The 20,393-nt window shown below is 44.3% G+C and overlaps 1 protein-coding gene across 2 annotated transcripts in view; it reads right to left on the reverse strand.

The window, feature by feature from the left end:
* The window catches only part of TRANK1 (tetratricopeptide repeat and ankyrin repeat containing 1), a 117,286-nt gene that overhangs the window by 59,069 nt on the left and 37,824 nt on the right, over positions 1-20,393 (reverse strand). For both annotated transcript variants that reach the window (XM_011981914.1, XM_011981913.1), the window contains exons 2-7: positions 15,650-15,776; positions 11,582-11,732; positions 8,095-8,213; positions 5,313-5,396; positions 4,634-4,772; positions 2,250-2,381 (exon numbers count right to left, since the gene is read on the reverse strand). In XM_011981914.1, the coding sequence (XP_011837304.1) occupies positions 2,250-2,381; positions 4,634-4,772; positions 5,313-5,396; positions 8,095-8,213; positions 11,582-11,732; positions 15,650-15,776 (752 nt within the window). The remainder of the gene's footprint in view (positions 1-2,249; positions 2,382-4,633; positions 4,773-5,312; positions 5,397-8,094; positions 8,214-11,581; positions 11,733-15,649; positions 15,777-20,393) is intronic.

A 20,393-nucleotide genomic window follows, 5' to 3' on the forward strand; every position in this document is an offset into this window, starting at 1 on the left:
TTTTTTTTTTTTTTTTTTTTTTTTAACTCATCAGCCATCTTTAGTATTACTGTATTTTATGTGTGGCCCAAGACAATTCTTATTCCAATGTGGCCCAGGGAAGCCAAAAGATCAGACACTCCTGATTATACCATGGAACTCAAGAAATGCTACAATTCAAGGTTTTTCTCTTGAAGAGCTAGTTGTTTGCCAGAATATCACTGTCTTTAAGAAGGGACTAAAACACAGAGAACATCGAAAGAACAGATAATAAATAACAAGGGTTAGGATGTGAAGAAGCTGGAATCATCATACACTGCTGTTGAGACTGTAAAATGGTACAGCCACTTTGGGAAACAGTCTGGCAATTCCTCAAAAGGTTAAACATAGTGTTACCATATGATCCAGCAATTCTCCTCCTGGGTATCTAGCTGGGAAAAATGAAAACAAATGCCCTGTACACAAATATTGACAGCAGCATTATTCATACTAGCCAGAAAGTGGAAACAACCCAAACACCCGTCAACTGAAGAACGAATAAACAAAACATGGTGTATTTATACAATAGACTATTATTTGGCAAGAAAAGGGAATTAAGTATTGATTCATTCTACAACACAGATAAACCTTGAAAATATGCTGGTGAAAGAAGCCAGTCACAAAAGGCCTTATATTCTATGATTCCACTTACATGAAATATCCAAAATAGGCAAATCCATAGAGACAAAAAGTGATGGTTGCTTAGGGCTTGGGGATGAGGGAAATGGAATGACTGCTAACGGGTGCAGGGTTTCTTTTTAGGATAAAAACGTTCTAAAATGTACTGTAATGATACTTGCACAGCTCTGAATAGATCAAAAAGCATTTAACTGTACACTTTAAACAGCTTAATTATATAGTATATGAATAACATTTCAATAAAGCTCAAAAATCCACAGAACCCTTCTCCTTTGTTTCCCTAGATATAGGTTCCTAGGTCCCAGTTCAGTGGGAATGACATTAGAGAAACAAGCCTCGCTGGGCTCCTCCTGAGAGATGCTGAAGGGAGGACAGTTTCCTACGAGTAACCACCAGACCAGAGGTCCCCAAAAGGAGGCCTCCAGGCTGATTCTAGTTCATAGGCATGTTTAAATCTGAGCAGACAGCTGAAAAAATCACAAGATTCACAGTTTTAAAAAATCCAGATTTCTGGCCGGGCATGGTGGCTCATGCCTATATCCCAGTTCTTTGGGAGGCCAAGGCAGGTGGATCACTTGAGGTCAGGAGTTCAAGAACAGCCTGGCCAACATAACTACTAAAGTTACAAAAATTAGCTGGGCATGGTGGTGTGCACCTGTAGTCCCAACTACTCGGGAGAGGCTAAGGCAGGAGAATCGCTTGAACCCGGGAGGCGGAGCTTGCAGTGAGCCAAGATGGTGCCACTGTTCCAGCCTGGGCGACAGAGCGAGACTCCGTCTCAAAAAAAATCCAGATGTCCAACATCTCTTGCCATAAGAAGATGACAGCCCAGCCTGGTTCCTATGATCAGCTCCAGGCTGCAGCAGCACAAGCTCCTCACCACTCCCTGTCACCTCCCTTCCACAGAGGCTGAGAGTCCATTATCATTATGGGAAATAGTATGTTCTTCTCTGTCCCAAACAGAAAGCAAAAACTGAGGGGTCTGAGAGTTTCAAGAAAAGTGAGTGACATCAGAGAGCTCTGTAAGAGTGAACACAGCCTTCCTGCTTCCCAGGCTAACATGGTGCACTGGTGTCAGAAGAATCAGCTTCTCCTCGCATGTGCCAGCCTCACTCCCTCATGTGCCCGGTCTGGCCCCAGCAGGTAAGGGAAGATGCAATCCCTGTGTTAGATTCTAAGTGCCATGAAGGCAGAACCATGTGCAGTTCGGTTCATAAGTCTTCTCTGGCAGCTAACACAGATTTGGCATAAAATAAAATGAGTAACCATGTGATGAAGGAGGGAACAAAGGCAGCCAGGAGCCCATTTTCTTGAAGCCATTCAACCCCACAGAAGCCATTTCAAGATGAAAGAGCACTTGAAGCCCAGCAATTCTTCCTTCTCTCACCTCACCTTCTTTCTGCATACAGCTTATCCACCCACCGACCAAAATCAAGTTTAGTTCAAGGCGAAGTTTAGCCCTCTGAACCAGCTAGGGATAGAATGGGTAAAACAAGGCAGTTGTAGGTCCTCAAAGCCTGACACCAGCCAGCCACAGCGCACCCTCTGACACTTGAAGTCACTACTGTGAGTAGTGAGGTGCCACTACTCACGCTTGACGAGGTATCCTGGGGAGTGGGCAGCGACGACGTGCAGGACAGTGCAGCCATCCCCGTCCTTCTGGTTAATGCGGCCTTTCCACTCGGGCTTGTGATCCATTAACCACCGGAAAAGATGGTTTTCCCCTGAAGGGAATTAGAATGACTTACTAATGTTTTCCACATACAGAAAGTCAGCAAAGTTCATTTGTGCAGCAGCAATAGATTAAAAAGAAAGAAAGAAAATCAGCAAAGCAAGTCAACGTGGACCACACTAAGGTAACCAAATGAGGAATCCAACATACGTTTCCACTCACCGCAAACAGGTGTGGGGAGACACGAGCGTTTGTCAAGTAAGAGGATGAGTTATAGAAAGCGACCCAGAATCAACGTAGGTCAGGTTCCCTAGAAGCCTGAGATAGGGATTCTTATACATATGACTGAGCTAGAGATAGCACGAGAAAGAGCGAGGGAGGCAGGACAGGTAGGGGAAGCAGCTAAGCAAGGTAGTAATCCTAGTAGGGTCACTCCAGCCTGACCTCATGAGCAGCTCTGCAGCAGGAATGCACCACAGCCTAGACCCACCTTGAGGCACTGGGGCTGGCCTTTTGAATCCCCATGTCAGTCAATCAAGAGCTACAGAATGCACTCAGGGAGAGAGGCAAGGTCCAGAGAGAAACTCTCTGGGAAGTGGTTTCTGTTGACAAAGAGCAATGCTCTGCCCAAGGGGCCAGCTGTGAGTTGTTAGCAGCTAACATTGACAGCAGGTGGGGGTGAGGGGGTTGGTGGCAAAGAGGATCTGGGTGAGGCGCAACAGCCTCCACTTTAATAATCAAGCCAGTATCTCTGATGAGATTACCCTACTGCATTATTATCCATGGGACATGTATATTCAATTCCTTCCTTGGAGTTCCTGAGATCTAGGAAAGCCACAAACCTCTGCCAACTCTTTGGACTCCCATTTGTCACCATGTCAGAGTTCTCTGAGAAACAAATGAAGGATTAAAGCTTACCAACTTGAAGGCTCAATCTTACTGATACCCCCTACAATCACAGGAACTAACTTAAAAGGAGACGCAATGGGGAACCATGACATTCATAACCAGAGCCACACTTCTCTGCATTCCAGTTTCCTCACTTGAAACTGGGAGGATTAGATTAAGTAGCTTTGAATCAGGCTTTACTTTTAAATGTTTTATCTGCCAATCTCTGTGTAAGAATAAAATCTCTTGGCCAGGCATGGTGGGGCTCACGCCTGTAATCCCAGCACTTTTGGAGGCTGAGGCGGGTGGATCACTTGAGATCAGAAAATTGAGACCAGCCTGGCCAACATGGTGAAACCCCGTCTCTACTAAAAATACAAAAATTAGCCAGGCGTGGTGGCGGGCACCTATAATCTCAGATACTTGGTAGACTGATGCAGGGGAATCACCTGAACCCAGGAGGCAAAGGCTGCAGTGCAGTGAGCCAATATCACATCACCGCACTCCCCCAGCCTGGGCAATAGAGTGAGACTCAGTCTCAAAAAATATATATATACATCTTATAAATTCCCCACTATATGAAACGAATAACAGCAGGACAAATCTGGCTACAGCAAAGACAGGGGTCCCAGGCCTCAAGCCCATGGCCACCTCCCGCTCCCCCATTCCTGGGGAGACGATACAGCCTACAAGAGGTAGACTGGACAAGTTCTCTTGGCCCCTTCTGGCGTTAAAATGCTAAGGGTGAATGTCCCACAGTGATGCCACGTGTGCTTGGAAAGAAAAACAAACTTCTATCTAAAGTGTGTGTGTGTGTGTGTGTGTGTGTGTGTTAATGATAAAATAAAAATATTTTTAAAGTTAAATCCTATAACCAGATGGCAAAGCTTAAAAAAGAACTTCATGAAAATAGCAGTCTTTTAAAAGAAGCACAACCAAACTGTATCAGCAACAGCTCATGTCTCACTTGGGATCCCCCCAGCCAAGGGACTGTGTTGTGTGTCCCACAACACAGCTGTCAGCCCCCTGGGCTACAGTGAAGATGAACCTAGAGAAAAAGACCAAAGCTGCCTATGCCGGAAGGAAGAAACTCTGCAGGTCTCCTGGGAGTGTTGCCCAGCAACAGCTGTCCGTCCTAAGTCCCTTCCTTGGGTACCAGGGCTCCACTCTCCTGCCAGGATCTGTCTAGAAACACAGAATCCTTTCCGTTTGGACCTCCTGCAGCTACTAGGTGCCAGGAAAGATAAAAATGATACGACTTCCCTGCTGCTTCATTCATTTGAATAACCAGATCGTTTGAATATTCAAACGGTCTGCATTCAAGTGGCTTAATTCTAGTTTCACTTGAGCTCAACAGAGTCCCAGAACTCGGCTGGAAGGGCAGCTTGGAGGGTGGAAAACAGGGAGAAAACTTACTGGCTTGGATACAGAGTCGCATGAGGGCATGAAGGGGATACGGTCCTATAGTCTCAACACTTGCACCAATGGAGATGAGCCACTGGACTAACTTGGGCACTTGTTCCATCTTCTCATAAAGTCCAATGAAAACATACTTCTGGGGAAAAAAACACACAAGAGAAATTATAGAAGTCACTAATCAATATGAAGCTTCAAACTCCTTTACCCATAAAGTATGGAATCAGTAATACTTGGATTAGCTGTGGTCCAAGCCTAGGATTATTATAAATAACAAATTTGTGGTAAGGCAGCTGAAGGAGAAAGTACCAGACACAAAGAAGTTATGTTTCCAGAAATCACCTTACAAGGCCAGGCGCAGTGGCTCACACCTGTAATCCCAGCACTTTGGGAGGCCAAGGTGGGTGCATCACCTGAGGTTGGGAGTTCTAGACCAGCCTGGCCAACATGGTGAAACCCATCTCTACCAAAAAATACAAAAATTAGCCGGGCATTGTGGTAGGCACCTGTAATCCCAGCTACTCGGGAGGCTGAAGCAGGGAGAATTGCTTGAACCGCGAGGTGGAGGTTGCAGTGAGCTGAGATCGTGCCACTGCACTCCAGCCTGGGTGAAAGGGCGAGACTCAGTTACAAAAAAAAAAACAAACAAACAAAAAAAAAAACAAAAAAAACACCTTACCTCAAAGAGACTTTTCAGTGATAACTCTGGCACATGAATATTTCTTGGTAATCGGTCTTTTTTTGCTGACAGAAGTAGAAATGACTGGTGGGAGAAGACAAGAAGAAAAGGCTGGAATAATAATGTTCTCCACATGGGTTATTAAAGCAAAAAAGTTATTTTAAGCTTTAAAACAAGCAAATAAAAAAAAACCACTCTCTAGCTTTGTCTTTTTTTAAAGTGCTTGCCAATTTTTTCAGCTATTTGCTGTGACAATCAGAGTCTCTGTCTAACCAACTTCCTGTTCCTGCTGAGGACTAAGGCCTCTCCACACTTCCTCAAAGCCTGCTGAGGACAGGAGCAGATGATGTCATGCGCATTTCACAGTATAGTTGCAATGGGATTTAAAAAAAAAAAAAAGAGTAATTCCCTGCCAAGTTCTTAAGGCTTAACAAGTGGAAGACTCAAATCCTTTAGAAATACCCTACCCCAATCAATTATTCAGCACATCAGCATTCGAAAAGCCCCAAGTACTTGGAGCCCATTAGACCCTGTCAAATGGTATGCTGGAGCCAGCTCCTATCAGCTACTGACCTGACGATGCACATCTCTTCCTAACTCCAAGTCTTGTATGTCATATTAGTAGCTGGAAATTGGCCATGGTGAGAGTATTTACATGACCAAAATTAGCAAATGCTACAAATTGGGACCTTTTCTTTTCAGAGACCCAGTTGTTAAACTACTGACCCTATCTAAAGTTGCTGAAGAGACTAAATTCCAGAGAAGTTAAGCCAGTTTTCATAGGTCTCACAGCACATCCTGAGAAGCCCCTACTGAAATCATTCAGGTATGCTAACAGGTCTAAGAATTCCCAGCTCTGTTATGACCATGACTGGAGACCCAGTCTCAGCTCCAACCTCTCTCACGTATGGCTCTTGCCAGTGGACTTAGGACCACAGGAACTGAGCCCATAGCCACATCTCGCTTCTAGTTTCTTTCAGATTGATACCCATTCTTTTTTTTTTTTTTTTTTTTTTTTTTGAGATGGAGTCTCACTCTTGTTGCCCAGGCTACAGTGCATCGGTGCAATCTCACTGCAAACTCTGTGATGCCCATTCTTAACTTTTTGCCCTAAACAAGCCTCGCTGCCCACACTCAACCTCACGTGATAAGTTCAGCATTCTAGGGGTCCAGATTGCTGGCCTTTAAAAAGATGCTTCTGTCTGCAGTATTTGGGAATTACCAGAGCCTCACTGCAGGTAGGATGTTGGACCTGCCACTTGGGCTGGATTCCTGGGCCCTCCCTTGACTGGCTGGGATAATAATCTATTAGAAGTTGCCTGCCTCCTATTCTCTCATTCTCTACCTAGGCCATGGAGCTCTATTCATGTCCACCCCACACTGGGAAGAGAGGACAAGGTTCTTTTCCTGAGTGCAGTAAATTAAACTATCTTCCTGCTAATGAGGCCTAAGGCCTCCTACTCACAGATCTACCCTAGCACTTGGAATCACAGAATTTCAAAACTTTTTAAAAAATAAAGCTGGAAGGATCCTTATAGAACTCTTAGTCTAGCTACCTTATCCAAAGAGAGAAAAGATCTCAAATGTCTTTTAACAGGACCCTGGATTTCTGACTACTGCTTCCCCAAGAGTTCAGTCTGCCTTCCTCATCCCTGCTATCTGCCCTCCCAAGATTTTTTAATATAAGGGTAAGCTTCAGGGAGCCCATGGCTGGACTCCAGGAGATTTCCCATGAACCCCCTGAAACTATACACACAATTATCAGTGCATGACAAGAGAGCCCCATAGATTTCATTACATTTCCAATAGAATCCATTACCTTGTCCAAAATTTAAGAATTCTCTATTCTAAAGTCACCCAGTCTGCTAGGATCAGGAGTCCTTAATAGGTTGGGCTTGCTTTTGCTGACTTTTCTGGACTGCCCAGCTTTAGAAAGCCCAGCAGGCCTGTTCTAACCAAACTCCTAGCTTTGGCCAGCCCATTCTCATGAGCACTTACAGCCTATCACCAATGACAACTACTATTCACTGGGCACTTAGAATATGCCAGGTATTATAAAACCCCTCAGCTCAATGCCTGGCACTGTAAGCCTTCAACAAACATTACCTGATAGGTGCTCTTGTCCATTATTTCTGATTCTCACCAAATCTCTGAGAAATAGGTTTATATAATGCAACTTACAAATGAGGAAATAAGACTCAAAGGGTAAGTAATTAGCCCAAAATAGTAAGTGGGGGATTCTGATTCAAGGACACATCTGTGTGGCACTGAAGCCCAGGCCTCCAGAGTCCACCCACTCCTCCATTCCATGGATTCCTGGCCCTGGGTTCAGGTCCTACAACCTCACTTAGCCACTATCCAAATGTTAGCAGTCCCTCAAAACCACATGGGAACCCTTGTGAGCAGCCCAGATAGGTCATCTGGGCACACACTAGCTAATGCAGTATAAAAAATGATTGTGAAAATGAACACACAGCTTTGTTTTTATCATTCCACATTACCGTTAGCACCTGTACTTTACATTTCTTTAATGACGGTTGAGACACAGAGCAAGGAGTGAGGTTACCACAGTCTAAGTGCTTTGCCCATTTTAAAAAATAAATGGAAACTGGTTAATTAATCTATCTCAAAGATTTTTCATCTTTAATGATGTCCTAGTTAAAAATTTATCCTGGCATCAAGATCAACAAATAATAAATTACAATCCCTCAATGCCAATGGAAAGAAATCATTTAATCAAGAATGTATTCTCCCCATGAGAGAGCCATCTCCTTTTACTTACATGCCATAATCCCTTCTTTGCCAACTTTTCTATTACAGATTGCCACACTTCTGTTGGGAATCCAGTTGTGAAAATATGATCAAAGCAAGGCAAGAAACTTTGCAAAACAATGGAGTCACCTGAAAGAAAGTTTCAGAATTTAGGGATTTTAATGTAGGTGAAGTCTACAGCATTTCAGAAAAGGTCCTCCAATTAAGTTCACACATAGATAAATGGTAAATTAAAGATACCCAAAAGAAAGGCATTTTCAAAGTAGTATGAAGCCCTTTATGATTGATTGAAGTGGCCATTATTTCCAGTTCGTCATAAAATCAATCCCCTAAGAGTTAGGCAGCATAATTAACATTCGCTTTGCCTTTCTAGTTACCAAGTCCAGTGATACATGCTTATATTTAATCCCTCAAACAAACCACTGAGGAAGTGCCTATTATCTCCACTTACAGAGGAGGAAATGGAAGCTTAAGTTACAATACTCATTTCCTTTAAGAAAAATGTGACAAATATTATTGTTACCCAAAACATTAGAAACTATGACAAATGAAGATAGGTTTCATGGCATATCATGCAGTTAGTTCATGACAAGAAACAAGACTGGAACCCACATCTACCAACTGTTGTCATCAATACACATTCTTCTGACCTGGTGGCCTATTGACCTATTGCACCTTGTGATCCTCCAACCACATTTCTCAAATTCATGGATGAGAATGTCCGAGGGGACAGGTCAAGAGTCAGAATAACTTGGCACCTCTTCCGAGGTTATTAATTTCAAAAAATAAGTAAATATCAAAACAAACGTATACCATATGAAAGGATACGAAGTTTCCCATAAATGTATTTTTCAAAATTTAGAAACTGGGCCATGCCAATTTCTTTACCTTCCAAAAAGGAGTGCTTTGGTAAATAAAGTATTGGATGCATCATCCTAAGAAGTCCTGTTAACTGCCACCTTTCAGGTTGGGGGCAGAATGAAAACCACCCGGGCAGTCATCAAGAAGCAGTTGTTTGGAATTCCCATAACTCTGGCCTGGCTTCTGACAGAATAGTGACATTTAAAAGATGCAGGCGGCCGGGTGCGGTAGCTCACACCTGTAATCCCAGCACTTGGGGAGGCCAAGGCAGGCAGATCACCTGAGGTCAGGAGTTTGAGACCAGCCTGGCCAACAGGGTGAAAGCCCGTCTCTACTAAAAAAACAAAAATTAGCTGGGCGTGGTGGCAGAGCCTGTAATACCAGCTACTAGGGACGCTGAGGCAGGAGAATCACTTGAACCCAGGAGCTGGAGGTTGCAGTGAGCAAAGATCGTGCCATTGCACTTCAGCCTGGGGGAAAAGAGTGAAACTCCATCTCAAAAAAAAAGAAAAAAGATGCAGAGAAACCGGGTGCAGTGGCTCACGCCTGTAATCCCAGCACTTTGGGAAGCCGAGGCAGGTGGATCACCTGAGGTCAGGAGTTCGAGACCAGCCTGGCCAACATACTGAAACCCCAGATCTACTAAAAATACAAAAATTAGCCGGGCATGGTGGCACGCGCCTGTAGTCCCAGCTACTCAGAAGGCTTAGGCAGGAGAATCTCTTGAACCTGGGAGTCCGAGGTTGCAGTGAGCCTAGATTGTACCACTGCACTCCAGCCTGGACAACAGACCAAGACTTCCGTCTCAAAAAAAAAAAAAAAAAAAAAGATGCAGAGAAGGCAATGGGGAAGTGCAGGCCAAGTCATCAGGTTAGGAAGAAAATGAAACCAGCCCTGACCACTGTTGGCAAAAGACTGACTGAAGAGCTGTGACTCATCAGCACCTATCAAGAGACCTTCTACTTCCGTGTCTAGGGGACACGGCTGCACCTGCCTCTAACTCCTTCCCACTGCCTGCTACTCCTCTGGTCCCCTCTCTGTACCGAACTTGTCAAAATCTGTGGGATTCCACCCACAGACCACAAAAATTGCTTTCCCACAACTGCAATGGGAACAGTTTGATTGATAACAGTCTATCAATTGTCAGCTGTGGTTTCCCCACATTTAAAAGACAAAGACCATTTTTCAGAAATTCTAACGTGCCATTTTTCATATTCTAACATCTCTGAAATCAGGATGTGTCTTACAATCAATGTTGTCTCTCACTGGCACAGCATAAATTAACAGCACATCTTAGTGCAACTTAAATTTGATCAAACACCATATTTAAAAACAACAGCCTAGGTATTGGCAGTTCTTTAGACTGCACCATCACTGGCAAGGAGTGAAGTTTATTACACTGTGCTTTACCAGTTTCTGGTTTTGCCTTATCCAGGCCACTGACAAAGCTATGTCTTAGGCCAGGTCATTAAAGTAGTAGCTTAATGCAGTGACACAAAAAGTTCCCCTCCCTGCTAGGCTGAACACACGAGTCCTCTGCTGATTCTGCAGTGCCAGGCAGTGAGCTTCACAACCCTGACACGGAGCACCCATTATCAGCTTTCACAGGACCCTCCATCGGCCCTTCCAGGTTATTTTCATAGCAAACAAATATTTTCTCAATAGAGTGGAAAAATACATGTGAAAAACCACAGGAAAGACCAGGCACGGTGGCTTATGCCTGTAATCTCAGCACTTTGGGAGGCCAAGGCAGGTGGATTACCTGAGGTCAGGAGTTTAAGACCAGCCTGGCCAACATGGTGAAGCCCCATCTCTCCTAAAAATACAAAAAGTTAGCCAGGCAGGTGGGTGGGCGCCTGTAATCCCAGCTACTCAGGATACTGAGGCAGGAGATTCCTTTGAACCCGGGAAACAGAGGTTGCAGTGAGCAAAGATCACGCCATTGCACTCCAGCCTGGGCAACAAGAGTGAAACTCCATCTCAAAAAAAAAAAGGAAAAGAAAAATCACAGGAAACAGCAAAAGTCACATCAGGAGAGTAGTATAAATACGGAAATCCCTATGAATAGCAACACAAAACACTTAAGAAGTCTGAAACCAGCCGGGCAGGGTGGCTCACACCTGTAATCCTGGCACTTTGGGAGGCCAAGGCGGGCGGATCATGAGGTCAAGAGATCAAGGCCATCCTGGCCAATATGGCGAAACCCCATCTCTACTAAAAATACAAAAAATTAGCTGGGTGTGGTGGCGTGTGCCTGTAGTCCCAGCCACTCGGGAGGCTGAGGCAGGAGGATCACTTGAACCTGGGAGGCGGAGGTTGCAGTGAGCCGAGATTGCGTCACTGTACTCCAGCCTGGAGACTAAGTGAGACTCCGTCTCAAAAAAAAAAAAAAAAAAAGAAACCAAACACCCAAAGCTTTTAGTTATTTATGCAAAAAGTACCTTATTGTTTTTACAAAGGCAGAAGCCACCGAAGCGTCCAAAATGCTTTCTAATGTGTGAACTAGTTTCATTAAACTACATAAATCAGCCACAAAGAAACACCCAGAAATTATCTCCCCATGAGCCTGAGTCCCCAGGAGCTATTCGAATAAAATAGCAAGGACTTTACAAAAAGTTTCCCCAGTTCCAACTTACTGCTCATAGTGGTGAAGACTCCAACAAGGAAATCAGCAACTGGTGCCTGGTCTTGGCTTCTCTGCACAAGTCGCAGACCCTCAAAAAACATGCGAGCGGCTTCATAAGACTGGTGTAACCTCAGTAAGGAATAACCAGCTCGGTAGTATCCCTGGAACATGATAAAAAGCAAAACTGTCATGTATCACATCTCCTTTAACCTGCTGGTGAAAGAAAAAACAAGATTGGCAACATGGGAAATCCAACTCTAAAACTCTCACGTCTGACTGGGCACAGTGGCTCATGCCTGTAATCCTAACACTTTGAGAGATCAAGGCAGGAGGATCGCTTGAGCTCAGGAGTTGCAGGCCAGCATGGGCAACATAGTGAGACCTTGTCTCTACTAAAAAGAAAAGAAAAATTAGCTGGGCATAGTGGCATGTACCTTGTAGTCCCAGCTACTCAGGAGGCTGAGGTGAGAGGATTGCTTGAGCCCAGAAGATCGAGGCTGCAGGGAGCTACAGTCGTGCTACTGAACTCCAGCCTGGGCAACAGACTCATATCCTGTCTTACTTCTATGTAAACAGGGATTTCTAACCAACACTGGATACAGGGTTTCCACATTATATTCTGTGCCACATTGCTCTGTCATTTAACCGCCAAGAAAAGAATCACTTTCAAATCCATGACTTATATAGCATCTAACATATGACACAGAGAGAAGAAAGCAGGTCTGCTTCCAGTTACATCTCTGGTTGGTTGGTTTGTTATGGACTGATTGACTGATTGAGACAGGATCTTGCCCTATCACCTAGGCTGGAGTGTAGTGGCATGATCCTGGCTCACTGCTACTCTCTAACTCCTGGGCTCAAACTAACCTCTCATCCTAGCCTCCCAAGTAGCTAGGACTACAGGTGTGCACCACCATGCCCAGATAACTTTTCCATTTTTGGTAGAGACAAAGTCTTGCTATATTGCCCAAACTGGTCTTGAACTCCTGGCCTCAAGCAATCTTCCTGCCTCGGCCTCCCAAACTGCTCAGATTATGAGGCCAGGGTGCAGTTCAAGTGAGCCACTGCACCTGGCCTTATTTATTTATTCATACTTCAAGTCACAGCTTGGGCCAGAACAGAAGAATGAAAACAGTCCTTTGATTGGTGTTCAGGAAAATAATGAGACTGATATGAAAACAAAGGTGTTTTTCCTGTCCCTTTCAAAGTAAACACAATTTCTACTGGGTGCATAAGAAAACAAATTGTAATGACAAACACTGAGATTTTCTGAGTTCTACATTATAAGTGATATTCACAAGAGTCCAAATAAATATTTGATTTCTACAGAAAGAAGAAAATTACAATGACCAATAGAAGAAAATGGTCTAGTTTTGCCTATATACAAATAATATGACTCTCAAATGGGAATAAAATGCAATTGCCTACCTCACATTGATCACCTGAATCAGCATCAGGGATCTACCAAAACAATTTTCTGTCTAAGATGACAGAAGGCCGGGTGCAGTGATTCAGGCCTGTAATTCCAGCACTTTGGGAGGCCAAGGCAGGAGGATTGCTTGAGCCTAGGAGCTCAAGACCAGTCTGGGAAACATAGTGAGACCCTGTCTCTACAAAAAAAAATTTTTTTTTCATTAGCTGGACATGGTGGTGCAAGCCTGTAGTCCCAGCTATTTCAGAGGCGGAGGGAGAAAGATCACATGAGCCCATGAGGTGAGGCTCCAGCCTGGGTGACAAAGCAAGACCTTGTCACAAAAAAAAAAAAAAAGGAAGAAGAAGAAGATAACAGGTGTCCACCAACTGGGTTCATAAAAAAGGAAGTACTTTAAAATTTCACATAACACCAAATTTCTGACTATGTAATTACTTGTTTTAATCTTCATTTTGAAAGTCTGAAGACCTCAAATAACAAAGAGAGGAGGGAAAAAAAGTTGTGTTTTGTTTTTTCTAACCAGGCAAGCTGGTAGAGAATCTCCCATTTCTTTGCCTTCCTCAGATTCAAGATTTTTTTTTTGTTTTTTTTTGTTGTTGTTGTTGTTGTTTGTTTGTTTGTTTGTTTTGAGGAAGATGAAGGGGATCAGAATATGCCACCCTAAAATATGCCACTTTGGCATAAGGATTATTTTGAGCTGAAGGTATCTGAGATCCAACAGATGCAAAAAGAAGCCTCCCCTGAGCTTCACTTAACTGACTAAAAAGCAGAAACTCTGAACAAATGAGGACTGCCATAAATCTCTTCTCCCAGGGAAGTTTTATGGCCATGAAGAAGAGAGAAATTGAGCACAAAGACTGGCCTGAACAAATCTTGCCAAGATAACCCTTATCTTCCATTACTTTCCCACATATATGCACCTTCCCACAGTTTGCAGCTCCTAGAGACCTAAAACTCTTTTCCTTTGTCTTGTCACATCCCCACAATTTATTATTCTTTATTAAAAATATCATAGAAGATCTCAGGCCTGTCCACATTTTTTGGAGCTTTACTTCTTTTCTAGAAAGATTCCTTTGACACATAAAAGTTAACATCTAATGAAATATGTATGCTTTTCTCCTGTTAATCTGTCTCTTGTCAATCTAATTTGCAGGGCCTCAGCTACAGAACCAAAAGAAGGTAGAGGGAAAATTTTTTGTCTCCCCTATAGAGGACAATGGCGGCGGGGAAGGGGAGAGAGGATGGAGAGAGACTCCCAGGAGCTCTGGGTAAGAGCTGGGAAGTGGCCCTGGTTGCTGTGCTGTCAGGGGCTGCTGCAGGTTTGGCCAATCAAGGAAGAAGCCCCTTGATGTAACAGCATCAAGTCCGTTGGGCCACAGTCACAGCCTCCACTTCCAGGATGTGGGCAAAACCCAAATATTAATACTGTCCCAGTGAGAGGATTGGGAATATCCTAAAATACCTTTGGGAAGAAATTTCCCAGGAATGCACTTCCATTTTCAAAACTAGTCAATAAATTCTAAAGCGGAGGTATCCAATCTTTTGGCTTCCTTGGGTCATACTGGAAGGAGAATTGTCTTGGGCTACACATAAGATCCACTAACACTAACAATAAGCTGACAAGCTTTAAAAAAAAAACCGCAAAAAAACTCAATGTTTTAAGACAGTTTATGAATTTGTGTTGGGCCACATTGAAAGCTGTCCTGGGCCAGGGGTTGGACAAGCTTGTTCTAAAGTATTCATCCTCCAACAAGAAGTTTAAGAGTCAGTGTCACTTATTATGTAAAATATCCAAATCCCTCTCTTAAAGTACTCTATAGGTCAAACCTCCACCACTCCCTTCCCATTGTATTTTGTTTCTAGCAGTCACACATTGTGTGTTGCTTCAGATGCTCCAGAGTGGCTATTGAATTTAAGGACTCTGATTGTAATGCTCTTCTTCTCCCCAGATTGAATGCAAACTACTCAAGAGCTAGGATGAGTCTTCTGCTCCTTTTGTCTGCCTTGAGGCACCAAGAACAGTAAAGATGCCATGAAGAGTGGCACTCAGGGCATTTTTGACGAAAAAACAATCAAATGATGTTTATTGACCTTTGTTAACAACTGTAAATGGTCTTACTGACCTCTCAAATTTCCAAGATCCCTCCAAAGAGCTGGTTTCTACTATAAGAAATGCCTCCTGAAGAATCGGTTTTGTGTCATCCACCCAGCTTGCATTTGAAGTAAAGCTTTGCTCAAATGAAACTTGTGAACAGCAAAGAACGTGAACAGTGAACAGATTATGAGTTTGGGTGTAACTACATCAGAACAAAACAAGCTCCTCTGTGATTTGCATTGTGCTCCATCCACTATGAGGCCAAGTGCATTCCTACAAAGTGCATTTCAACACTAGGCGATCCCTGTTTTTACTCTTCTCCAGATAATGATCACATGCCCCATGGGCATCTGTCTGAAGAGATTTGAACTAGAAGCACTCCTAGCATTTCCACTTTTAAAAGGAATGCAAAGAGGCAGGCTAAGAGGAAGGCAGCTGCCACCCCCGGGTGCCACTGCCCCACCACACCTTCACTCATCCTTTCATACCTTCATCCACTACCCCAATACTCTCAAGTCATCTCCCCACACCTTCACCCTCCCACCCAATACCTTCACGTAGGTTGGATCCCATTGGAGACATTCCTTGGCAGCAACAAATGCCTCATTCCACTTCCCAAGGCTGAAAAATGCATTTGATTTATTGCACAGCAGCACAGCCAAGTCCCTCGGGGGAACCCTGTAAGAACAAACCGGTGGTCTGTCATGGTTCTGCAAATACAGAAAACAGTCCTTGAAGTCCCCCCAATTCGATGCTGGCTGCTGCCATCAGGAAGGGGGTTTCAGTAGGAAATGACTCATTCATGCTTATCAAATCAGTCTCCCAGACCCCAAAAAAGCCTGGAACATTTACAATATATAAATCTGTCCTTCCTCACTCCCAAATACTCCGCTCCCATGTTTTAAAGACAATCGTTCTCAACATGTTGATTTCATCTCTCACTCATCTCCACGCTTAATCATTTCATCTCCAATGCCAGCCCTCAGAAGAATGGGCTGCAGGTAAGAGGCCTGTGCAGGCCCTGGGAGTAGGGCCTATAAAGCAGGGAATTCTATAGTCTTGATACCCACAGTGTAGACCAAAGGGGAGGCAAGAACTCTGGGTGAGTACAGCCCTGGCCCCACAGACTCCTGCCTGTGAGGAGGGGCACAGCTGGAAGGTGGCCAAAGGAGGGCCCTTTAAAGCGTAGCAGGGCAGGGATGGCTCTGGCCTTGGCCTACAGGTAACATAGCTGCAAGTTAATGCTGCAACCAGGCCAGAAGAAGAACGAAAATTCAAAGCAAACCACAATATATCAAGAGAAGCCCAGCTACCAGTGGAATATAAGACACACAAATAAAAAAAGCAAGCCTTATGACTTCTTTTTTATTTAATATCTTTGAAACAGAGTCTCGCTCTGTCACCCAAGCTGGAGTGCAGTGGTGCAATCTTGGCTCACTGCAACCTCCGCCTCCTGGGTTCAAGCGATTCTCCTGCCTCAGTCTCCCAAGTAGCTGGGACAATAGGCATGCACCACCACACTCAGCTAATTTTTGTATTTCTAGTAGAGATGGGGTTTCCCCATGTTGGCCAGGATGGTCTCAAACTCCTGACCTTGTGATCCGCCTGCCTCAGCTTCCCAAGGTGCTGGGATTACACAATTAAGATATTAAATAGGCCAGGCGCAGTGGCTCATGCCTGTAATCCCAGCATTTTGGGAGGCTGAGGCCAAGGCAAGGAGTTTGAGACCATGCTGGGCAACATGGTGAAACCCCATCTCTACCAAAATACAAAAAATTATCTGGGTGTGGTGGGGCACACCTGTAGTCCCAGCTACTCAGGCGGCTGAGGCAGGAGAATCGCTTGAACCCAGGAGGCGGAGGCTTCGATGAGCCAAGATTGCACCACTGCACTGCAGCCTGGCAACAGAGCAAGACTCCGTCTCAAAAAAAGAAAAAAAAAAAATCTTAATTGTAAAAGTAATACAAATCTCTGTAGAATAATACAAAAAATCACTGTAGACAATGCAGATAAGCACAAAAATATTAATAAACAAAGGAAAAATCATCTCCATTACTGTCCCCACCCTCAGTGTTTTGTGTCTGGCTTCTTCGGTGGCACACCATTCCCTCTAGGTGAAGGGATGAGGCCCCAGAAGCACACAGGAGGCAGTGGGTCAGGCAGTGAGGGATCAGCAAGGGAGCTGTGACCACGAGTGTAAGAGATGCCATGGTGTCCATCCCAGACACTCTGGCCAGTGCAGCCATTCCCAGCTGCAGTGTCTGTTGGCTGCAAATAGAAGTTCTCAGCACCCTGTTCTCCAGAGATTTATCCTCAGCCTAATGAGAGCTACCCTCTCCCCAGGAGGTTACACCCACACTATGGACTGAACTTCCCCTGCCCCCAAGTGCCAAAAAAAAATCCCTGTGTTGAAGCCCTAACCTCAATGTGACAATATTTGAACATGGGAGGCCATTGGGAGGTAATTATGTTTAGATGAGGTCCTGAGGGTGGAGTCCTCATGATGGAATAAGAAGAGACACTAGACAGCTTGCTCTCTCCCTCTTTGCATGTAACACAGTGAGAAGGCGAACGTCTACATGCCAGGAAGACAGCCCTCACAGGGAGCAGCTTGATCTTGGACTTCCCAACCTGTAGAACTTTGAGAAATAAATTTCTGTTGTTTAAGCCACTCAGTCTGTGCTATTTTGTTATGGCAGCGCAAGCAGACTAATATAGCCCCACTCCCTAGGATGACTGCTGGGAGCCAGACAGCCTAAAACCAGTGACTGACTGATACAAGAATCAAAAGGTTAACCTCCTTGCCTCAAAGTGGAACCAGCTCTGCAGTACGATTCATGATCCAGAGCTGCCCATAGGATCAGGTGAATCTTGCTTGGTTTAGACACCATCCCTCCTTAGAGCCTTCCATTGTGCCATCCTGCCTCCCTCAGTCCCCTTTCTCCTGCAAGTATGCTGTAAATCACGTGCACCTGAGTCTCAGCGTTAGCTAGCTGTGGCAGGAATGCCAGAAGCAGGCAATGGGCAAGGGGAACAGTGTCAGAAAGGCCCCATAAAAGGCAATATGACAGTCCAGGCAGAAGTCCCAGTAGGGGTCACACAGTAAGTGGTGGAGCTGAGCTTTGAACACACATAGTGTGGGGTCAGTCTACAACCATAACCACTATACAATACTACCTCCTTCTAAGAAAGCTGAATGTTTGCCTTGATTGAGGATCTCTAGACCTAGCTCTGACGCAATTCTGGTATGTATCAAGACAAGGCAGAACTGCAGAAACTGCAGACACAAGCCAATTACACTCAACTCAAGCTCAACTAGAGTGTAGACATCAAGGAGATGGGAGTGGGAGGTGGAGCCGTGTTTCAGTAATTTAATTTGGTGTCATTTCCTAGCACAAGTTTAGGTTGTGTGCACCCTACAGATGCCAACCTCTGCTCTACTGCAGCTGTTCCAAAAGGATGATCTGGGAACTTCTGGGGACCTTTAAGGTCACTGCAGGTGATCCACAAGGTGAAAATACTTATACAGTCATGGTAAGCTGAATAATAGCTCCCAAATACTGTTCTTTTTATGGAAAAAACAAACTTCTGTAATTAACAAACAATGAGCAGATATGATCAATTTAAGGATTTTAGGAATAAGAGATTGTCCTGAATTATGATAAAATCACAATGGTCCCTGTGAACGAGAGACAGAGAGAGACATGAGCACAGCTGAGGAGAAGGCAAGGTGATGACAGAAGCAGAGACTGGAATGGTAAGCTTTGAAGATAAAGGAAGGGGCCACAAGCCAAAGAATACACACCGCCACTCAAAACTGAGAAAGGCAAGGAAGGCCCTCAGAGCCTCCACAAAGAACCAGCCCTGCTAACACATTGGTTTTAGCCCCATTAGACTCATTTAGAACTCCTGACCTTCAAAACTGCAAGAGAATAAATTTGTAATACAAATTTATTTAGGCTTTAAGCCCTAAATTGGTGGTTAACTTGTTATAGCAGCAACAGGAAACTAATACAATAAGTAAGACACCATGCGCTTTGTTCATACTCATTCCCTCACACTCACACAGGGAGTTTTCCAGAAGCTATATGACATGTGATATTGCAACAGACTGAATACAGATGTAAGAAGCCAGCTGTCTTTTATGGAGACAAGACATTAAGAAGGAGATTTACAGAAATGTGCAAGTTTTTGTTTTGGAAAATATACTTTAAAAATACAACATGTGATAGATTTACGGATTTTTTTTTATTATTATTTTTGAGACAGAGTTTCACTCTTGTCACTGAGGCTGGAATGCAATGGCACACCTCGGCTCACTGTAACATCTGCCTCCCATGATCAAGTGACTCTCCTGCCTCAGCCTCCCCAGTAGCTGGGATTACAGGTGTGCGCCACTACGCCTGGCTAATTTTGTATTTTTAGTAGAGATGGGGTTTCACCATATTGGCCAGGCTGGTCTTGAACTCCTGAAGTCAGGTGATCTGACCACCTTGGCCTTCCAAAGTGCTGGGATTACAGGTGTGAGCCACTGTACCTGGCAAATGTATTGAATTTTTTTTTTTTTTTTTTTGAGATGGAGTCTCGCTCTGTCACCCAGGCTGGAGTGCAGTGGTGGGATCTCAGCTCACTGCAAGCTCCACCTCCCGGGTTCACGCCATTCTTCTGCCTCAGCCTCCGGAGCAGATGGGACTACAGGAGCCCGCCACCACACCCGGTTAATTTTCTGTATTTTAATAGAGACAGGGTTTCACCCTGTTAGCCAGGATGGTCTGGATCTCCTGACCTCATGATCTGCCCGCCTCAGCCTCCCAAAGTACTGGGATTACAGGTGTGAGCCACCGTGCCCAGCTGATATTTTTAAATAAATACATATTTTTTTCATCAGTTTTAAGTTCTAACATATTGTATTGACAGCTACAGCCTACATAAACAGAAGGAGCTCTTTAGGTTCCTCAGCAATGCTTAAGCATGTTGTGATACTACAATGTTGGAGAACAGATCTACAAGAAGCTGAAGGGGCAGGGAAACAGAAGGTGGACCTTAGTGCCCAGCGGGGTGTGCACTGTGGCCAGGGAGTAAATGGCATAGATAATAAAGAAGATGAAGTGAATGACGAGGAGGTTTGTTCGAGGACTTCAGCCATACCGTTAAATCTGACACCTAGCCAGCCAGAAGGGGAAGTTTTATCAACAGTCCTCTGTGTTTCACTTTCTATTTCCCTTCTTACACAATCTCCATTCAGTTTTTAAGCTGACAATGCAGAGAAGATAAATAGGAAGTGAGGGAGAAAGA

Source organism: Mandrillus leucophaeus, unplaced genomic scaffold (genome assembly GCF_000951045.1).
Source record: "Mandrillus leucophaeus isolate KB7577 unplaced genomic scaffold, Mleu.le_1.0 Scaffold231, whole genome shotgun sequence".
Taxonomy (NCBI): Eukaryota; Metazoa; Chordata; class Mammalia; order Primates; family Cercopithecidae; genus Mandrillus; species Mandrillus leucophaeus.